This window comes from Hemicordylus capensis, chromosome 5 (assembly GCF_027244095.1).
Source record: "Hemicordylus capensis ecotype Gifberg chromosome 5, rHemCap1.1.pri, whole genome shotgun sequence".
In the NCBI taxonomy this organism is placed as follows: Eukaryota; Metazoa; Chordata; class Lepidosauria; order Squamata; family Cordylidae; genus Hemicordylus; species Hemicordylus capensis.
The window spans coordinates 13831225-13852889 of NC_069661.1; the positions used below are offsets into that span (position 1 = coordinate 13831225).

Here is a 21665-nt window from a genome sequence, read left to right on the forward strand (position 1 = left end):
ACCCGTAGGAACTCATGTACAGTGTTATATTCTCTCTACCATTGCTACCACACATTTGTTAGTACGCGGCCGTGTTTTATCGGGAAATTCTATTCACTGTTGCTTTTGTAAACCATATGTTAAACATTCTCTAATAAAAGTCAATCTATTCTGACTGTCATTGCTCTCCAAGGTCTTGGACAGAGATCTTTCTTAGCTCCGTTTCCAAAGACTGTAGAGATGGCAGGAATTGAACCTCGGACCCTCTGCACACAAAGTTTGTGCTCCACCTAGATCAAGATAAATAATCTTTCCACTCTCTTCTGCACTGGTCATATCTCACTTGGATTACTATGTCCAGTTCTGGGCTCCACATTTGAAGGACATTGATAAACTGGAATGGGTTCAACAAAGATTGTAAGGGATCTAGAAACCAAGTCCTTAGAGCAACCGTTGAAAGAGGTGGGTATGCTTAGCCCAGGGATGGGATGATTAAGGGGAAATGATAGCCATCTTCAAAAAGGGGATGTCACATAGAAGGAGGAGTGGACTTTTTCTCTTTTGCTCCTGAGGTCAGGACTAGAACCACTGATTTGAAACTGCAAGGAAGCAGATCTAGTTTAGACATTAGGAAGGATTTCCTAACTGTAAAAGCTGATCAACAACAGAACTTACCAAACAGCTTTTACAGTTAGGAAATTTTTCCCAATGAAGTCTGCCTCATCCAGTGGTGGACTCGGGGCAGGAGCCTCCATTGTGCAGAAGGGTGCAAAGAACCCAGGCCACTGTATTCAGGGGCTGCGCCTGGCATCCCAGCTACACCCCCTGCGTCTGATGCCAGTGTGGCTCCGTTTTTGAAAAGCTTCAGCCAGTGCTGGGCTCCCAGCCTGGCCAGGAGCGCATCTCTCTGCTTTTGCAAGCAGGGAGAGGTGCTACCGGCCGTGCTGAAAATGCGATGCCGACCGAAGTATACTTGCAAACGGGGCGTATGGCCACGTTAGTAAGTGGGGCCTGATGGCAGAGGATGTGGCTTGGGTAGCAGGGGCCGCCGGGTCCTCGCTCCACTACTGGGTGCACTCTCCTGCACTGCCGGCTTACAAACAGAGACTGGATTGCCATCTATCAGGCATGCTGTAGCAGGTTCCTGCAGTGAGCAGGGAGTTGAACTAGAAAGCTGGCAAGGTGGCTTCCAACTCTGATGTTCTAAGTTCTGTCCCCTTCTCAAACTCTCCCTGACTCTATCCAGCCCCCCAGTATACCTTCATCTTAAGAGATCATTGCGCTGAGGATTGCTGCCTAGGCCAGGGTCTTCACTAATTTTCAGGTGGGAGCCGCTTTGAGGGGGGAAAAGTCAATGTGAGAGCCATTTCCCATTGTGCTGCTGACCACTGCCCAGTACTGTGCTTTTCTCAGTGTTGGGAAGAGCCTGCTCTTAGGAACTCTAGGTGGAGAGCTCTGGGAAGGGCTCTAATTCCCAGCATTCTGTACACACCTTCCAATATGGTGCAAAGGCTCAAGAGCTGGTGCTGGGCAAAGAGCAGCACTGCACAGTGGGAATAAGACTATAGGAACAGCCTTGCTGCTGGATCAGGCCCAAGGCCCATCTAGTCCAGCATCCTGTTTCACACAGTGGTCCACCAGATGCCGCTGGAAGCCACAGGCAGGAGTTGAAAGCATGCCCTCGCTCCTGCTGTTACTTCCCTGCAACTGGTACTCAGAGGCATCCTGCCCCTGAGGCTGGAGGTGGTCTTCAGTCCTCCAACTAGTAGCCATTGATACTCTCCTCCATGAAGTTATCCAAACCCCTCTTAAAGCCAACGGTTGCTTCCACATGGTGCCAGGGGAACTGTGGCTTCGGCCATCACACAGACCCAATGAACAATTAGTGAGGGGTCTGCACTTAGGGTTAATGAGAGCCACCTCTGGCTACTAGGCATTAGCCATTTGGGCTTCGATATTTTTCATCCCTCTGCTGCAACTGTCCAGGGACTACCAATAATAGTGAGGCAGCAGTCTTTGTGATTCTACTGTGGGAAAATAGAATACTGGTCTAGACCAGAGGTAGGCAACCTTGGCTCTCCAGATTTATTGTGGCTGGGGATGATGGGAGTTGTAGACTCCCATCACAACAGCTGAAGAGCCAAGGTTGCCTGTCCCTGGTCTAGACAGGCTTTTGATCTAATCCAGTTGGACTCTCATGCTTGCACCATCTAGTTAGAATAGGCTAATAATCTGACCCCGATGACAATGATGTTGGCTGGTCCCCTCCTACTGAATCCTGAGCCCTCTATGCCCTTAGGCAAAACTGCACTCAGTGAACTAAATGGCAAAACACTTACTGGGGTAACTCTCCCTTTGAGGTGTGACACTTCTGCACTTAGCTCTCGTATGACTTTACCAAAAGCGTTGGGCAAGTTGCAAACATGGAGATTAGCAATGCTGTCGGGTTCACAGATCTTTTTGCCTGAGCTTTCTTCATAGTTCACCAGGACTTTCCGGAGCTGCTGGAGCACATCTTCGTGGGCCTGTATTAGCTTCTTCAGTTGCTCTATCTGGTTGTTGGCCTCCTTCTGCATCTCCTCCTGAAGTTGACTAGCTGTTTCCAAGTCACTAATTGTAGTCCTCATCTGGCTGTTGAGTTTCTCTTGGGTCTGGGACTCTCTTCGTCTGTTTAGCAGGGAAAGAAATAGCCAACCCAAATTAAGCCTCGGGCAATTCTGCAACTGTGTATTGTTTTATTTTTTGTTATTAACATTTTATTGCAATAAGTTCATGTGCAAGCAATATACATGTGGGACCGGGCCTTCTCTATGGCTGCTCCCTAGGGCTTTGGAATGTGCTCCCTGTCAATATAAGAGCTTGTCCATCTCTGGCAGCCTTAAAAAAAGAAATCAGTTAAGTCACACCTGTTTTCTCAGGCCTTTTGCTAAACTGTTTTTAAAAAATGCTTTTGTTAAAACTATTTTTTAAAAATACGATTTAAATTTTTAAAAATTGTTCTCATTGAGTGTTATTTATTGTTTTAAGTTAAGTACACTACCTTGAGATTCAGGTGTTAGGTGGTTTATAAATGAAATAAATAGATAGATAGATAGATAGATAGATAGATAGATAGATAGCATTGATTTTGGTTTCAACATCATCCCTAATTTAATCCCAGAACAACTAGCCCCCACCAGGTTCCCTGTAACAAGGATTTGCTGATGTTGTTGACTATAACTCCCATCATCCCAGCCAAAGGCCATTGCAGCTAGGGATGATGAGAACTGTAGTCAACAACATCTAGGAATCTCTGTTACAAGGAACGCTTCTCCCCCCCCCCACCTTCTCAAATAGCAATTCTAATTCAGTAGTTCAGAGAGGATAGGGGAGGAGAAAAAGAAACGAGGGTGGGGGAGGAAAATGGAGCATCAGTTACAGACCGTGAAGTCTTCTTGCTGCTGCATCCAAGGGCATCTCACGTGTGGGTTATGCTCCTCCATGTGACTCTAGAAGTCAGGACTAGGCAAATTAAGTTAGGCTTTTTAAGACTGGGAGTTCTTTTTTACTCCCACCCCCGAATTCTTTTAGGACCAGAGGTGAAGAGCACCTCAATGAAGAAAAAAAAACACTTAAAACTAGTGTTATCTAAAGACCAACGAATCCAAACTAACTGGAACTATCTATGGGAAACAGGAAAAGTCTTGTGGTGCCTGTCTAGGATAGGCTCTGATAGGACAAAGAAGTTATGAAATACGCAGGAGCAGGTCAAAGCAAAAAGATTACCCCTTCAGAGTACCCCTGTAAAGTAGGCGCTGGTGCTGCAGGGTGGATCTAGACACACCTGGATGCAGCAGCAAGAAGAAGCCTTCATGGTGAGTAATCAATGCTCCATTCTCTGTTGTTGCAGTCCAAGGGCGTCTCATGTCTGGGGAAATACCAAAGTCCAACCAGGGAGGGAGCCTTGCACCTACTCTGAAGGGAGAACCTGCTGCAGAACCCGCCTCCCAAAAGCTGCTTGGGCAGAGGTGAAGGCATCCAACTTGTAGTGTTTAGTAAAGGTAGATGGCACCCGTCAGGTGGCTGCCCTGCAAATATCTTGTACTGGGGCATTCGTAGAGAAAGCCGCAGATGTCACTGCAGCCCTGGTAGAGTGGGCAAACAGTGGGCAACCTGAGGTTTTGGGACTCATAGGCTAGAGCTATGCATGCCTTTAACCACCTAGCCAATGTGGCAGGGGTGATGGCCTGGCCTATGGTGTGAGGTAAAAAGGAAACAAAAAGTGATTCGGTCATCCTAATGTATTTTGTGCATTTTACATATGTTTTTAAGGCACCTCTGGATGCCCAGCTTGTGCCAGGCCTTCTCTGCCAGACAAACCAGCTTAGGGCAAAAGGAAGGGAGAATAATGTCCTGTGACATATGAAAAGGAGATGCCTTAGGACGGAAAAAGGGGTCTAGAATAAGCTTTACGGAATCTGCAGAAAAAGTACACAGGTTTTTATGGATAGATAAGGCCCTAAGCTCAAAGACCCTACGGGCTGAGGTAATAAGAAAAACCAGTTTAAAAGAGAGTAGGCATAGCGGTATAGTAGACACAGGTTCAAAGGGAGGAGCCTGGAGCACTTTCAGGACTATATGCAGGTGCCATGTAGGAAAATGATGAACCACTGGAGGCGAGAAGAGAATGGCACCTCTCAGGAAACGTCTTAAGTGGGGGTGACATTGTATGGATTGTTTAGAAGTCCCTGATATAAGCCCCACCAAGGAAGCGGCCTGGCGCTTGAGGGTATTTGCTGATAGGGCCTGGTCCAGACCATCTTGAAGAAACTGTAGGAGATGTGCCACGGTGGCTGACTCCTGAGGTACTCCATGTCGTGCAGACCATTGCAGGAAAGCCCTCCATGTATATTGATAAATTCTGTTAGTGGATGGGCACCTGGAAGCGAGCATTGTGTTAAGCACCTTGGCCGTGTAACTGTGCTGTTTCAAGATGTGCCACTCAGTTTCCATGCGGCTAGTCTTAACCAGCCAGGATCTGGGTGACACACTGGGCCCTGGCGAAGCAGGTCTGGCAAGACTGGTAGTAGCAAGTGCACTTCTGTGGCTAGATTGGCAAGTTCTGTGAACCACTGTCTTCTTGGCCAGAACGGGGCTACAAGGATGACCTGTGATTTGAGGATCTGATTCATCAGAGCACCAGGGCCAGAAGCAGCATAGGTGGAAAGGCATATAGGAGGCCTGTCAGCCAGGGTGATGATAACGTGTCCACCTCTTCCACTTGTTGGCAGGAGAATCTGGTGAAGAAGCGGGGAACTTGAGCATTGGCTGGTGTCATGAAGAGATCCACCACCGGCTGGCCGAAGTGAGCTTCTATCAGTCGGAACACTACTTGATTCAATTGCCACTCTCCTGGAAGAAGATCAGACCAACTGAGCCAGTCTGCCATGGTGTTGAGGCCCCCCTGCACGTGATGGGCTGCCAGAGACACTATATGTTGTTCTGCCCACAGAAACAGAAGGACTGCTTCCACCTGCAGAGACCTAGACCAGGTTCCCCCTTGACGATTTACACGTGGCTTGGCCATGGTGTTGTCTGTATGTATGAGGATGTGGCGATGTAGAACGATGGACTGGAACTCCTAAAGAGCCGTGCAAATCTCCCTGAGCTCCAGCCAGTTGATGCTGTGTTGATGTTCCTCCGCTGACCATCTGCCTTGGGCTGATTGCTGGAGATAATGAGCGCCTCAACCTCTCTTGCTTGCGTCCATGGTCACAATTACCCTTGAGGGGTCAAGGAATTCTTTTCCTACAGAGAGGTGAGGGATGGTGATCCACCAACACAGGGATTGTAGAACTGGTCTAGTCAGGGTCACCCATCTGCTGGACTTTACTGCTATCTCTGGGTGGAAGGGCAGCAGGAACCATTGAAGGGGCCTCAGGTGGAAGCGTGTCCATAGAAATGACTCCAAACTCGCCATAATCAGACCTAGCAGCCTGGACAGGGAGAGAAGGGGGAGCAACCTCTGTACCAGGGCCTGGCGTACCTTGGCCTCCAATGTGCACCTGCATTCCGCTGGTAGGAACAATTTGTCTTGTTGTGTGTTTATGAGGACCCCCAGGTGAAGAAGTTGCTGTGCCAGGCTCAATTGGCTATTTTCCCTGTTGATTAGGAAGCACCTGTAGAGTAGACTGTAGGTTCCGTTGGGCTGCCTGTGTTGACTGAGACTTTATGAGAAGATTGTCCAGTTAAGCATAAATCCTCATGCCTTGGAGATGGAGATGCACAATCACCAGAGACAGGATCTTTGTAAATATGCATGGGGCTGATGACAGGCCAAATAGGAGGGCCCCATACTGATAATGGACTCTTGCGTAGAGGAAACGCAGCAAGTGGCAGCTGTTTTGGTGTACAGGCACATGTAGGTATGCCTCCTTGAGGTCTATGAAGGAAAGGAGGTCTAGGTGTTGTAGTGCTTCTGTAATCGATCTTAGGGATTCCATGTAGAACATTCTTCTGCACATGAAGCGGTTTAAGCATTTTAAGTCCAGCACTGCCCTCAGGGAGCTGTCCTCCTTGGGTACTATAAAGATTATGGAGTAAATGTCCATGCCCTGCTGATCTAGTGGGACAGGCTCCATGGCTCCGATTGCTAACAGTTGTTGAATCTCTCCCTGCAGGTCTTGGTGTTTCTGCTGAAGGCAGGAGGTTGGAGTGGAAAGGAAGCGGTGAGGGGGTGGCTTAGTCAACTCTATGGAATAGCCCTCTTTTATGGTGGTGAGAACCCAAAGGTCTGAGGTGGTAACCTCCTAGACGCGCCAGTGTGAAGAGAGGCGACCACCTAGGGGCACACACATACACACTTGAGTCATGCTTGTTCCTTAGATTGCTTGGTTTGGGCATTGAAGGCTGCCCTACTACCAAAGCCCTGCCTGGTGGATCTAGATCTGCCCCAGTAGGGACGCTGTGAATGGAATCCTGTCCCTGCCCACAAAGGGCAATCTAAAGGGATGAAAGGAGTGAAAGGACCGCCGTCCTTGGGGGTGGTCCTGCTTCCGTAATGAGGATGACATGGCTTTCTTCTTATCCTATGACTCCACTAGGATCTCTTTTAGGGCCTCATCCCCAAACAATATTTCCTTATCGAAGGGAACAGGTTAGTTTGGGAGGCCGCGTCTACCTGCCAATATTTTAACCATAAACTGTGATGGCCCACCACAGAGTCAGTGGCTGCCTGAGATACAAATCAGAGGGAGTCAAGAGTAACATCAGCCAAAAAGGCTTGTGCCTTATGCAACAAAAGAATTTTTCTCAGCCTGATTGGGTCAGACGGAGGTTCCTAAATCAAGTCATCTAGCCAGATTAATGGTGCCCTAGCCACCAGGAGGCAGCTGCAGAGGCTCTCATTGACAATACTGTGGAGTCATGCACACGTTTCATGGCCATCTCCATGCGTTTGTCTGCAGGGTCTTTTAGAGCTGATTTTCTGTCCCGTGTCAGAACCGAACCAGAAATCATAGTGACAACAGGAGCATCTGTAGGGGGTGTACTGAAAATCTCCCCCCACCCACACACGCACACCGATTGGAATGCATACAGCTTGTTTGTTATAGTATTAGCCCTTTTTAAGGAGGTGGAAACTGTCCATTCACTTTTAGCCGATTCCACAAATTGTTCAGGAATTGGCAGGGGTGAATTTTGTGACTTTGAACCTGGGAACACCAGCGCATTTTTACATAGAGGCTGGGATTCCTGAGATGCAGGAGGATTTAGCCCCAGGGTGTGAAGAGTCTTTGAAATGAGCGGGGCCAAGTCTATGGGCTGAAAAAAGCTTCTGTGCTGCCTCTGAGCTCCCAGGTTCATCACCCTCTGACCATTCCCCCTCCTCTCTTGGTTGATCAGGATCCTCTCCCCCCAAAGGGTCTGTAGGGAGACCTGTGTTTTCTGGTGAGGTAGGTTCCTCATCAAATGGAACAACAGGTATGGGTTCACCCAGTGGTCTTCATGGAGGTCTTTGAGGGGTTTCAGTGGGTAGGTCACCAGTCTCCCCAGGGTAGTGGACCCCTGGGATTGGGGGAACCTGGGTCAGAGAGCTCAGATGAGTGCACACTCTTAGCTCTGTGTTTCGACTTAGATCTCCCATTTTTGGCTTTTTAAAACATGTTTTTGTTTCCTCTTGCTTTTTTAGGGGCTGGCTCTTCAAAGACCGAAGAAGAAGCAGTAGAGGGTGAAGAGGAAACCCACTTGGTCCGCTTCCTCTTTTTACGTCATATTTCTCAAATGATTTTGCCAATAAATTCCCAAACGATGTGCCCCAGGTAGGTGGCATGTCCCCTGGCATCTGGGAGAGGGCTTCACCCACTGGGGTAGGTTGAAGGAGTGTGGATGCCCTTGAGGGGCCCAGGGCAGGAGAGGAAAAATGACCACAAGACCCAACATGGGCCGATCTTACCAGATGGGAAATCGCTGCTGTCACTGCATTTCTGGTAAGACCTGAGCATGTCATTGCAGCCTTGGATGCTGTTGGGCCCACTCCCACACCTTCAGGGGCCTCCATTGACTTTTGTGCCCCCATTTTCCATAGTTGGGGCTTCTGGGCCTCGTCGTCCTTCCACGTGCCCCACAAGGCTTCTCGGAGCATGCAGGGGTGAGGGGCTGCAGCCACAGATGGCAGGCTGACTACGGGGCTGGCGGGAAGCGGCAGCGAGGTCGATGCCTGGGCCGCTTCCCCAACCTCTTACTCTTTCTCGCTCCGGAATGCCACCCGTCAGCTGTTTGGCAGGGGCGAGCGTTCCAAGGAGCTGTGCTGCGCCACTGGGCAAGCTGGTGATCAGGATCTCAGGGATGGGTTCCCAGCTGCTCTAATGGCCTTTGGGAGGCCCTGTTGCCGTCTGCCTTGTGCAGTCAGAACAAATCTTAGGCTTAAGGTCAGCCTAAGACCATCCCAGATCTGTTCTGTCTGTGAACATACTCACCTGAGATCAGTGATTGAGTCTTTCTCCTTTTGCACCTCCCGAAGATTTGCCTGCAACTCAATTATAGTCTGCCTTAAAGTGAATTTCTGTTGTTCATGTTGCTGTGCATCCTGTGGGAGGCGAAACAAGATTATGAAACTTGTTTTTCATAATTATGAAAACAGGACTAAATACAATTTTGAGGAATCGTCAGGTAAACAATTTGTCATGCTATGTCAAAGTATCAGTAGCAATGCTAGAGGAGAGATCTTCAGAGCAGCAGCTGACAACTGGAATGAAACAAAGCTTTTCAGAAGTTCTTTGCTATCAGACTTCCAGCTATTCTACCAAGTTCGCAGGTGTCCATTAAACATAGCAAATAATTCTTGTCCAAAAGTTGAGCCAGAGGAGTCCTACTTGTATCTTACAGCTTGGAGGAAGAGCGGAATATAAAATGTAAATGTTAAAATAAAATAAAAATCTACTCACACACATTCCACATTATAAACTAATTATATTATACATTATACACTACTTTTTATACTGGAATATTGCGGGTGAAAGATTTTTTAAATGTATTTTTTAGCAGAATTCTTAATATAATCAACAGATTTTAGCTGTTATTGTTCTCAACAGATTTTTAACATTCAAAAATCAGATTGATAATTCAAACACATCAACATGCCCAAGAGAAGATCTTTCTCAGATTCAAATTTAATTTGATTCAAATTTAATTTGATTTAATTTGAATCAAATTTAATAATTAAATAATTCAAATCTATGTGTGGCAATAAAATGAATAATGTTTGAAGTTGAAATTCTACACATTTAAAATTGTTCTTTTACTTTCCATTTGCAAGCACATTAATAAAAAATTCTATGAAATATATTTCTTGAACTTCCCTATAAGTGTAATCTATGCAAAATGGCTGTACTCAGTCGACGGGCTGCACCTCCTAGTTCTTAATGCTTTTACAAATGTACAATCCCCAGCATTCCTCAAGATGAAGTTAAGTAAATGGTTACATTGCCTTCTCACTCTAACCAATCCAAGGAAGGAATGGTAGAAAACATCCTCTCCGAAGGCAGGAGCTTAGAAAAATCCATGTTGCTAAGGAGCAGACAGGACTGGAACTTTTGGAGGGGGACTGTCCTCCCACTGGAAGGGGGAAAGCTGTCAGTGACTGACATGATTCCACCTCTGAGTGGAGAAATTGGGAGGAGTAACCAGAATCAGAGTGTTTTCCAGATTAGACACTAAAAGGGGTAAAATGCTTCAACTTGGTAGAATTGTATTGAAAACGAACCCCAGAATCTGAAATTCCTACAATGGGGAAATACAGCTATTTTTCTGCAATGGACTTGCAACATTGTAGCACTATAACGCAATGATGAAATCCGAAATAAGGCATCTGAAACGTGAACAGCACCTTGCTGTCAGCTCAGGGACCGTGGTGTCACAACACAGGAATTATGGAAGCACACTTAGCAGATCCGTAGTGACACTGTTGTAGGGTTTAATCTGGGAAGCACACAGGTTACCTTCCTCTACTGAAGGATAAGTACATTCATTCTCTCTCATGCTCATGCACCCAAGAGGAAGAGAAGGGAAGCTATAGTCTAAGACTATATCCTAAGGGGATATTGATCCTCTTAGGCCCAGACACAAGGGCAATACTGGGGATGGGGCCTGTCAGCCCCTGCAGAGCTTCCCCCAGTCAGCAGTTTATGGAATCGCTGACTGGGAAAGGAGCTCCACAAACTGCTGACAGAGTAAGCAATGCAGGTGCTGACAGACCCTGTCCCTGGAATTGCAACGCCCCCACGTCTAACCTCAGACACAGGGGGCGTGGCCACTGCCCTGGAGAGGGTCCATTTGGACCCTCTCCCATTCTACCCAATGAAACACTGGCTGGGGAGAAAAGGGGCGCGCCTTGTGCTTCGTTCACCGGCTGGGTGCAGAAAAGGGCAAGGGGGCATCCTGGCCAAGGGTGAAGGTGTGCCTAGGTGGCTCCCCCAGACCTTGGTGGCAGAGGGACAGTCGTCCCCACATGCTCAATTGTCTTCACACCCCTGCCCAAACAAGTGCTATATTGCTCAAGGCACATGCCTTTTTGTCCATGTTCTGGTCATCTGTCATCTGGATTCTTATAACCTTCCAGCTGATCCAGAATACCTCTCCCAAACCTAACAATTGTTTTGTCTATTCTATACTGGTGGTAAGGCCCCTGGGCAGGAGCCACAGCCTTTCTGTGTTATGGACATGGCACGTGCCTGGCACAAATTTAACACTAAATAAGTGTTAGGGCTGTTCTCACGATCCTAAACAGGGTAGGAGGACTGCCCAGACAGAGTAGGAGAGCTGGCACATACTCTCAATCAATGGTTACTTGTTTGCAAAGGTCAAAGGAGAAGGAGGAGAGAATAATAGTGTGGGAGCTGGGTAGGACAGGTGTGGCCAGCCCACATTCTGTTCCCAGCAATTTATCGAGGGTGGACTAAAAGCTGTCCTACCCAGCTCCTGGCTACCACACAATCGCTCTCCCCTCCTCCTCCTCCCTTAATCTTTGCAAACAAACGGCTGGTGATCAGGAGCATGCACAGCTCTCCTATCCTGGCTGGGTGCTCAGCTGACCCTGTTTAGGGTTGTGAGAACAGCCCTGCTAAATAGCAGTCATCATGGTACAGGAAATATTAATTGACAGAGCCTGTTAATGTAACCAGGGATGTGCATGATCATGCTGTGCAAGTGCAGAAAACACATGAAATCTGATACCAGGCACAGAATTCTGCATTCAATGAATCTCAGCTTATGCTTTAAAAAAAGATCAAGTTTTTAGTCTTTATGGCTGAAAAGACAGTTTGAAAGTTTGTGAAAAATTCATAGCGAAACCGACGAAACCAAAGGGCAGGATCAGTAGGATTTCCAGTCTTCAAGTCACTGACTCTTCCAATGACTAACAGAAAGAAAACAACTTGGGCAAAATGTCTATAATTTACACAGATTGTGGAACACAGCTTTTTGGTGCAGAATTTTGATCCCCCCCCCCCGCTTTTTGCTGCAGAATCTACACAATTCTAATTGTAATATCCATTCTCTGTAGTTGAACTTGTCAAATGTGAAACTCACTTCACTTAGCTTTTTCTGCAGATCTCTCACTTGCTGAACATATTCTTCCAAGATGGTCTCAACGTGCTCTTTCCCCGGATCCATGTATTCTTTTCCTGTGTAAGAGTGTCTTCTCTTGCCATCAATGTCCAATTCATATTTAGTATACAAGATTTTGGGTGGGCTACTATCAGCAGGAACAGAACTAGGGCCAGTGGAGGACTCTTTGATTGAGCCGCGCTTGCTGGACGATTTTAGGCTTGGATTGCTCTTCAGCTGAACAGAAGCACCTAAAAAAGCAACAGACATTCAGGGAGACTCAAGGAAGTTTGGAGTAATGTAAGTGCTACTTCTGAGTGTAAACGACCGACCATCTGCACGCATGCAAACAGAGTAAATGAGGACCCGCTACCACCATACTCTAGACTAGGGGTCAGCAAGCTTTCAGTGTGCCAAGTCTTCAGGGACAGCTCAAGGAGGGGTGCCACTCAAAGTGAAGTTGACATCCTTTCCTTGCTAGCCCCATACTCCCAACTTCAGCTGGGCTTTGATGCTGCCCCACCTCCCATGTCACTGGACGTGCCCCCAGTGCCAGACTCACTGCCATGTTGGAAGTCCCATGCTGATCCTCACCTCTTCTTCCCAGTGGCATTCAGCAATGTTTTCCACCCAGTGTTCAGTGTCACTAGCTGGTCTGTCTCTCTATCTTTCAGCAAACTTTTGTGCTTTGTCTCTTCCATTTCAGGAGTAGACAAAGCACAGAGGTTAGTTGCTGGAGGGAAGAGAGAGTGAGAAAGTGCACACGTGAGGAAGAATGGTTGCTACGATGCCAGTTGTGGTGATCTCTCTGGCTATTCTGGCTCTCTCTCGCACATGTATGTTCATTTTTCAAAGTGTGGCAGGGCAATTATTTTAAGCAGATGTGATAGAAGGTACACTCTCCCTTCTTCCATTCTCCTACAAATCCAAATTAGACCTGTACCTGTCCATTTCTCATTCAACTATTCACTGTAGTGGCATGCAAATGAAACCCAGAGATCACAGTCTGTGAGTAAAGGATTGCTAGGAGCTATCTCTCAAAGTAGCCTAAACATGTTCAATTAAGGCGACCATTGCTTCTTTCCCCAGACCAGTAAGAGTGTATATATCATCATCATCATCCTTATATACCGCCCAAACTTTCGTCTCTGGTTGGTTAACATAAAAACAATTAAAGCACATATAAAAGTTAAAACAAATCAACAGTTAAAAATCAACCATAAAATTAAAACAGATAATTTCAAAAAGCTGAGAAAGCTTGGGCGAAAAGATGGGTTTTCAGGTGTTTTTTTAAAATTGCCATCGATGGAGAGGATCATATCTCAGCAGGGGGCGCATTCCACAATCTCAGGGCAGCGACCGAGAAGGCCCGACTCTTGTGTAGCCACCAAACGAGTTGGTGGTAAGTGGAGATGGACCTCCTCAAATGACCTCAGTGGGCGGTGGGGCTCATAGTGAAGAAGACACTCTCTTAAATACCCAGTGCCTTTGTGAAAAGGGGACGTAGCCTGAGCTGTCGAGAGTTGTGATGCCCAGAGATGGAGAGGAAGGGGGAAACGTTTTATCAGGCAGTGGTGCTGCCTGAAATAACTGGCAGCAGAGTTCGCCCAGGCTCTCAGTGGCCCGTGCATGGGTGGGGGGAGTTGGCCCTGGCCTCCTCTGGAGCCCAAGCCATGAGGATTTGACAGCCTTTTCCATTGGCGGCCTAGGTTCTTTGAACCCATTGGCCCTATGGTTGGTCCGCTCCTGGGAAATATCTTCTGGCCATCCCTGGTGGGAAAGACCAGCTGCAAAGGCACTCTCCGTTTTTTTAAAAAACCACACCCGAGTGTACATACTTGAACTTGTCATGTTGCTAGGAGAGACAGTCCCTTCTCTACAGGTGATGGATTCCGCTGAGAACTTGCTTGCTTCTTCCTGGAGTTTCAAGGTTTCTTTGGCTTGTCTTTGCAATGCTTCCCTGTGCAATTAAATGGGTGAATATGAATACTAGGCTGTATCATCAACTCTTCCATTCCACAATGTCACACACGAAATAGCCTAATACTTTAATTCAGATCAATTCCTAAATTAATGGTGAAAGTGTTAAAACACATTAAGACCCTTCACATCTCAACACATACGCATTAACTCTACCAGAGGTTTCTTATGTTAACAGAAAAACTACGCCCTTGTCAAAGAAATACTGTGGGGATCAAAAATGTCAATTTTGTTATTATTTGTCTGTGTTAGCATAAAAGTAGGTACTACCTTAGTTCTTTAATATTCTTACTCATTTCTGTACAACCTGCAAAATACAACAACAACTACTTTAATTACTAGATAAAAATTAATATCATGAAATTAATCTGAAAAAAACATACAGATAAATTCAGGAGTAGGATAGGTACAGATGCAGCCAAAACCCGTAGGAGGGCAATACAGTTCTAAGAGTGAATGAGAAATGTCACAAAGCAGCAAGCAAGCATACCAGTTCTCCAGAACTCTTCTTCAGGTTGGATGTTGAGCAAAACTGCTGGTTTTATATATTGAAAATACATTCAAAACATGGAGGAACAGCCCTTTTTGCTTTTCTCCCCCAGCAGCCTTTTATGTGACCTAGAATCTGTTTTGCACCTAGTATGGTCTACCCTAAGTAAGTCTGTCTAATATCCGGGGTGTAACTATAACTAAAGGGGAGGAGAACACAAATGTCCCTGGGCCCCTGAGGAAGTGGGGACCCACTGGCTGGGCATCAGCTTGCTTTTCACTCTCCCCTCTCTGGGGTCCATCTTCACTTTGTCCCAGGGCCCAGTCCAAATTGCTACACCCCTAACACCTCCTGCACATCTTAAGACTGTTACAAACTTTGATAATGTTTATTCAGGTCTAGTTTTTTTCTCTAAGATGTTTGTTTTACTTAATATGTACCCTGAAAATTACTTCCAGAGAAATCCAAAGCTTGCCTGCTCTTCTTTGACATTTTATTTGGACCTAGTAAACATATTACCTTACTATGGTCTTTGGATTCCCACCGCCAATGGACCAACACAGCTACTTATGATTTTAAGGTATGTGGGTTATATTTGTTAGAATTCATACATGTGAAAAATTGCAATTGTAATTATTGCTTTTTAAAAACTAAAATAGAAACAAAACATTTTGAAACATTAGAAAGACAATGAAGTACTGATGTGTAACATTTACCTGAAAAACATCTCATTTTTAAAAAAAATTGAATTACTACTCTGCCTTAGACAACAGACTCAAGTTGTTATAACATAGAACAGTCTCATTTATTATCTTCTGCAAACTTATCTCTTCCATACAAATATTTTTAAAAGAACATCCCACCCTTCACTCCATACATCTCCTCCACTCTACTCTTTCTTCACTCTCTCTCTTCAAAAACTTTTGCCATGGCTAAAGCCGCCATTTTGATCCAAGCCAACATGCTCCTCCCCTTAACCCCAGAGGTATCTCCTAAAATAAGTAAAATCTACCACCTAAATATGCATACCTTAGAGATGTTTATCCAGCTCAATAAGCTTTCAAGGATCTCACAACAAACCTAGAGGAATATGGCTCTTATTAGCATTCAAAAATCCTGAGCTTTTAATACACACATACATGCTTATAAGCTTTAGAAAACAAGACTAAAATGCATTATATTTCTAGGGCACAGGCTACCACGCAAAAGTTTCAAGAACACAACCTCTCAGCATCAGTTGTCCCATTGTGCTGGATGGCAATCAGCCACCTGATCCACTGCAGCACCTGAATATCTGCTGAATGACAGACCAAGAACACGGCAGGCAAAGGATTGTTGTAGGATCCCATTTCCCAGGAAGAGGAGAGGCACCTAGAAGATTTGACCTATGGGGTGGATATTGACGCTATTTTAACACAAAGCAAAATATCCCAGGGCAATTTAGCCTGCACTGGGTTCAGTACCAACCGAGAGCAGGAAAAGGTGGCTGGAGCAATGGGCAAAGTTTCTTTTTAGACTGTGAGGCCTTTGGGGACAGGGGACCATCATATTTATTTATTTTTCTAAGTACACTGCTTTGAGAGCTTTGGTTGAAAAGAAGTATATATATAAATATTCATAGTAGACAAGGGGATGAATGACATAAAGACTTGTGTCTCACACATCACCTGAACATATATCCATCAGCTGCAATGCATGGTAGAGTTGCCAGGTCCAGATAGTGAAAAAGGTTGATATCCACCACCAAAAAAGTGGAGATAGAGGACACTTTTCACCAAATGTCTCCACTTTGCATAAAATTTGCATAAGTTTTTTGGTATTATATATGCATATTTTGATAAAAATTGGATAATTTGAGAATAAATACAACTCACTACTGTGAAGCTGATGACCAGGTGAGCTGTATGTCTGCTCAGTCTGCTGTCTAGGTGCAGAGTTCTCAAGGTCCCAGCTTCAAAACTGTGAATTCATCCCCGGTTAGATTTCGCGCGCACACTCCTCTGTCCTCCTCCCCCATGGATCACCCAGCCTGCTCTCCACAGCCAGGCCAATGGCTTCACCTTGAGGCTGGGCAGCCAGCTAGCTGCTGAACCAGTCTCTTTGCATGCTGGCCAGTGGTGCATGCGCAGTCTTGCTGGCTGTTCTCTACAACTATAAACATTTATATATGGCTTTTCGTTTTCACAGTGGTTTTCAAAGAAAAATAAATAATAAGATGCCTGTCCTCAAAGGGCTCACAATCTAAAAAGAAATGCAAGGTAACACCCGCATCAGCCATTGAACTGGCTGGATAGGGCCAGTTGCTCTCCCCATAATAAATAGAAGAGATTCATCACTTTAAAAAGTGCCTTTTTACTCAGTTAGCAGGGGTAGCTGCTGAGTAAAGTTAGTTAGCTAACTGCTAACTTCTCACCACCGCCACCACATGAAGGAAGCAAGCTGCACCTGCCAGGCCCACCTATCGGTGCTCCTACATCATGTGATTCTGCAACCTGCCACTGAAGCAGGACCTCCACTTTGGCTTCCCCATTGGATGGATGGTAAGTAGGAAGGGGAAGGAGACAAAGGGAAGAAAAGCTGGTCATGAAAGCACAGTGGTCTGAGCAAACAAAATGTTCCAGCTGCTCCCCAGAACTTCAGACATCACAACACATGCAGAAAAAGTTGTTTGGTCCCCAAAATAGTCTCTATTCCTCCTAATGCAAAAAAATGTTATTTGGTCCCCAAAACAGTTGCATGTTCTCTATTTAAAATATCCCTAGTTGGCAACCCAAATTGTATGGGCAAGATGAGTGTTCAGTGGTCCTGGCATGTGGAGCCTTTCTTAAGAGAGACCCTCAACCCCTGCTTTATACATGAATTGGGGCAGGCACCTGAGATGAGACACATGCCTGCCGTCATCATGTCTACAATCTGGTCCCTGCTTGGTAGAGTGCAGCTCTCTAGGATGCTACATGGTTTAACAAGGGGAAGATAAGGCAAAATCTTAACTAGACAACTTTAGGAACTGAGGAAGACAGCTACCCTGGGCCCCTAACTTTCCATTTCAGGTCCCTTCCAGTAGTCACATCCTGTCCCCCTGAATACCCTGCTAATATGAAGGCTTGCAAGTGGACCCCCTGGGAATCTGGGGCCTGATTAATCTCCCTGTCCTCTAGCAGGTCAAAATCTGGTAACCAAAATAAAAATGAGTGACACTCTGAAATTGTGGCAGTCATTTGACTACCTCAGGCCTTGACCCATTTTCTTTGGATCATAGAGCCAGTCCCAAAATCTAGGAGCCAGATAATAAACACTTGATAAAATTACCAGACTTAGAGATGGACATTATGGCAGGGTGGGGCAGTGGAGGGGGGGAGGTAAATGGGTTTCTCTTTATCCCCTTTACAAGTAGCACATTTAGAACACATTTAGAACAGAATCAGGGCTGTCTGGGACAAATATTTTACTAAATAACTCTACCTCTGAGTATCAAATAACTCTACCTCTGAGGTTAAATTTCTAGGCGCCATCACTCCCTGACGCCTGGGATTTGTCAAGCCCTGGACAACCCATTACACCCTTGTAGGATCGGGATATTCCAGGATAAAAGGCCACCTTTTATTATAAAGGGAGGGGGCAACCCTAAAAGCACAAAGAAAACAAGTAACTTGGGAGGAGGGAGCAGACATGGTCCATTTGTTCAGAGGGGGCTGGTGAGGGGGACACAAGTGGCTGGGCCTAGGCCTACACAGTCATGCCTGCCTCCAGTAGGCCTAAGGCCAACCCCACCTGTTATGGATTGCCCTTTCTGCGCTCCCACGGCAGCTCACCTGAAAAGGATCCAGCAGGGGAAGAAAGTAGAGTTGACACCTGGGCAGGTGGCCTGGGGAACCACAGCAGCCTCTGCTGGTGGGAGGTGGCACTGCAGGGGGTTCCCTCAGGCCTAGGGCTGTATCTACCATGATAGCCTCGGGCCTAGTTAGGATATAACCTTCAACATTTCGTAGATGGAACTAGGGATACTGTTATATGTTTATAACACTCCTGTTCTCACACTGGATATCACTGTCGGGTGGGTGCGCATGCGTACACACACGCACCACTACTATACATTGCTGGATGCTCTTCTCTGCCTGCTGTACGCTGTATCTATTTAATCTGAATTAACCAGCCCATGCTGCCCTGGTTAGCAGGGTGTATTAGTGATCCTAACAGGTTCCTTTTTGAAAAACGCCAGACTGTTTAACAGAATGTTTGCACTCACAATAGAACCAGTGCACTGATTCTAGAACAGCTGTGTACATCATAGCAGGAGCCAAGAGGCTGAGCTGCTTAGGGACTTCCCAGTGTGAAGTGTTGTTTCTGACAGTGACTTACTAGGGGGCCTTGGGCAAGCTACTTAGCCTTATTCCCTCACCTGGAATATAGTGATAATAATACTAGCCCAATTCACAGGGTTAGAATCATAGAACTGTGGAGTTGAAGGGGCCCTTGTAGTCCATCCAGCTTAAGCCTCTGATTAATACAGGAAATTCAAAGGCAGAGCATCCTCAAAAAGTGTTGTTGTTGGTGATTATTTATATACTGATTTTCAACAAAAATAGGTCTCAAAGCAGTTTACATAGAAAAAGAATAAAAAGAAGATGGTTCCTTGTCCCCAAAGGGCTCACAATCTAAAACAAAACACAAAGTAAACACCAAAAGCCACTGGTTTAAATAGGGCCAATCACTCTCCTCCCCATGTAATATAAAGGGAATCACCACTCAGAAAGGTGCTTCTTTGCCCATTTAGCAGGAGTAGTGCTATAATGCATGCAGAGAAGTACTCTGATGACCCTAGAGTGCTATATACATGCTAAGTATTATCTCAGATACATTCAACAATATTTTCTCTCTAGACAGTAGAGGAGGGGGAAGAACAGAGATGCAATGGAAGCTGTGCACTTGTATTTTACATGTAAACACTCAAGAAAAAATCAGTAGCCACGGCCTATGGCTAATCATATAATTTAAAAGCAAAAAAGGATTAGCATAAAGGAGATACAAAATGTATTCAGCAGTACTCTTGGGCCCATGCTAATCTAGTGTTATTAGGAGGGATGCCCAACATTTTTTGTCCCTTGCTGTACAATATATTGACTGACATCCTGACTAAAATTGCATTTGTGCAACAAACGTAGTGTGTAGCTGCACTGTGTCATACAGATTTTTTTTTAAACTGCTATTAGCAAAAATTCCCTGCAAAACATGGAGGCATGACACAGGTTGCACCACAAACACAAGATTCAGACTAGCCAGTGCACATCCTTGCACAAGCACATTCATTAGTCAGTATATCAGCCATAGTGTGAATCATAGACACTATGGTGTCATAATTCTAGACATATCAGTATCCCTAGGAGTTTAGTGAAACAAATCAATCTAATCAAGCAGCTTTACTACTACTACTACTACTACTACTACAAATATTTATATACCGCTTTTCAACAAAAGTTCCCAAAGCGGCTTACAGAGAGAGAGAGGGAGATGGATTCCTGTCCCCAAAGGGCTCACAATCTAAAAAGAAACATAAGATAGACACCAGCAACAGCCACTTGAGCTGGGGTTGGATAGGGCCAGCTGCTATTCCCCTGCTCAATAAATGTTTTCAGGAAACAGCCCTGTTTGCAAGTCTGCATTGAGCACAAATCTAACATCAGATGATCCGAGAAATACAGTGGTCGTACAACAGGTGACATGAACAGAGCCGCATGGTGTAGTGGTTAGAGTGCTGGACTAGGACCGGGGAGACCTGAGTTCAAATCCCCATTCAGCCATGATACGTGCTGGGTGAACTCTGGGCCAGTCACTTCTCTCTCAGCCTAACCTACTTCACAGGGTTGTTGTGAGGAGAAACTTAAGTATGTAGTACACCGCTCTGGGCTCCTTAGAGGAAGAGCGGGATATAAAAGGTAAAATAAAATAATAATAATAATAATATTGGAAAAAGCATCTGCACTGAGTCAGACAATAACACTCAAGTGCCTCCTTCCAGAAACATAGGATTAAAGAGTATCAATTAACTAATACTATTCAGCTGGTTTATTAAATAGCCATAAATGAAAAATGTGGATTTGTAATCTGAATTATCCCTTGAACAAAATATGTTCAGTTTTAGTGATCATATTGGAAAAAATAGTGTTGTAAATTTTTTTTAACCTTAGGCAATGTATTTAAGGTGATATCCCAAACATCTGAAAGCAGCCTCAAGTCACTTGGGACTACTGTTATTTTACTTTAATTCATTAAAAGGGAGTTAATTGAAGAAGAAAAAACTCACTTTAACTGGTGGGTGGACTTTTCCCTCCCAAGAGAATTAAAATAGCTTGAGAGAGTTGCAATGAACTTAAACAAACTAGAAAGATAACACTAATTTAAAACTGTGTCATTACTCAAACAAAATGTAGTTTGCATTTTGCATGATAAACCATTTTTCAGGCACCATATCCTGAAAACCTATCTGTTTGCAGTGCTGATGTGTTTTCAATATTGTTGGTGCACCTGTGTGTCCAAACAGGAGATTTTAGGGTGGTGCTAGGGAAAGAATCCATGTAACCCAGACTTGACATTTGGTAATAATATTCTCCGTTGTAACATTTCTGATAGACAGTGAAGATATTCAAAACGATTTTCTCGCACACTATTAACAGAAAAGACCACTTAGTCACAAAGCCCTGAAGAGCCACTTTGTGAATCCATGGAGGGAAAGATAAACCACAGAGAATCCCTCCAAATAGCAACCTGCAAGAGTATCAAAGGGGCACAAATTAATTTTGAACACAAATGTGCAAATAACAATCCAAAGCCCCATCCTGATGGATACTGTACCTACCTCTGACCTGAGGTGTTTGGGCCTTGCACTCTTTTGCAAAGCGTTGTCTCCGTTGCTTAGGCCAATTCTGGTGCTGCTGCACTCCTTGTTTGTGTGCCAACTGACTTGCTCTGCATGCATGAGGGGAGAAGGGATGACCTTGTTGCTCTCTGAGGAGTGCGCTATAGGTCATGCTTTCCTTTTTCTTTTGTGCACAGCACTGGTAACTGTTGAACACCAAGGAGGACTCCTAAGGTGCAGAACCGTTGAGAGCAAGCAGCCCACAACCCCTCCCTTAGGCAG

General features: G+C 45.4%; 1 protein-coding gene across 11 annotated transcripts in view; it reads right to left on the reverse strand.

Moving 5' to 3' along the window:
- The window catches only part of CCDC158 (coiled-coil domain containing 158), an 89873-nt gene extending 68208 nt beyond the window's left edge, over positions 1-21665 (reverse strand). For 5 of the 11 annotated variants that reach the window (XM_053255411.1, XM_053255413.1, XM_053255409.1 and 2 more), the window contains exons 1-6: positions 21384-21664; positions 14311-14347; positions 13899-14020; positions 12043-12311; positions 8934-9043; positions 2319-2646 (exon numbers count right to left, since the gene is read on the reverse strand). In XM_053255411.1, the coding sequence (XP_053111386.1) occupies positions 2319-2646; positions 8934-9043; positions 12043-12311; positions 13899-14020; positions 14311-14347; positions 21384-21555 (1038 nt within the window). In that variant the 5' untranslated portion in view covers positions 21556-21664. The other 6 variants (XM_053255414.1, XM_053255412.1, XM_053255415.1 and 3 more) reach the window with 5 other exon arrangements.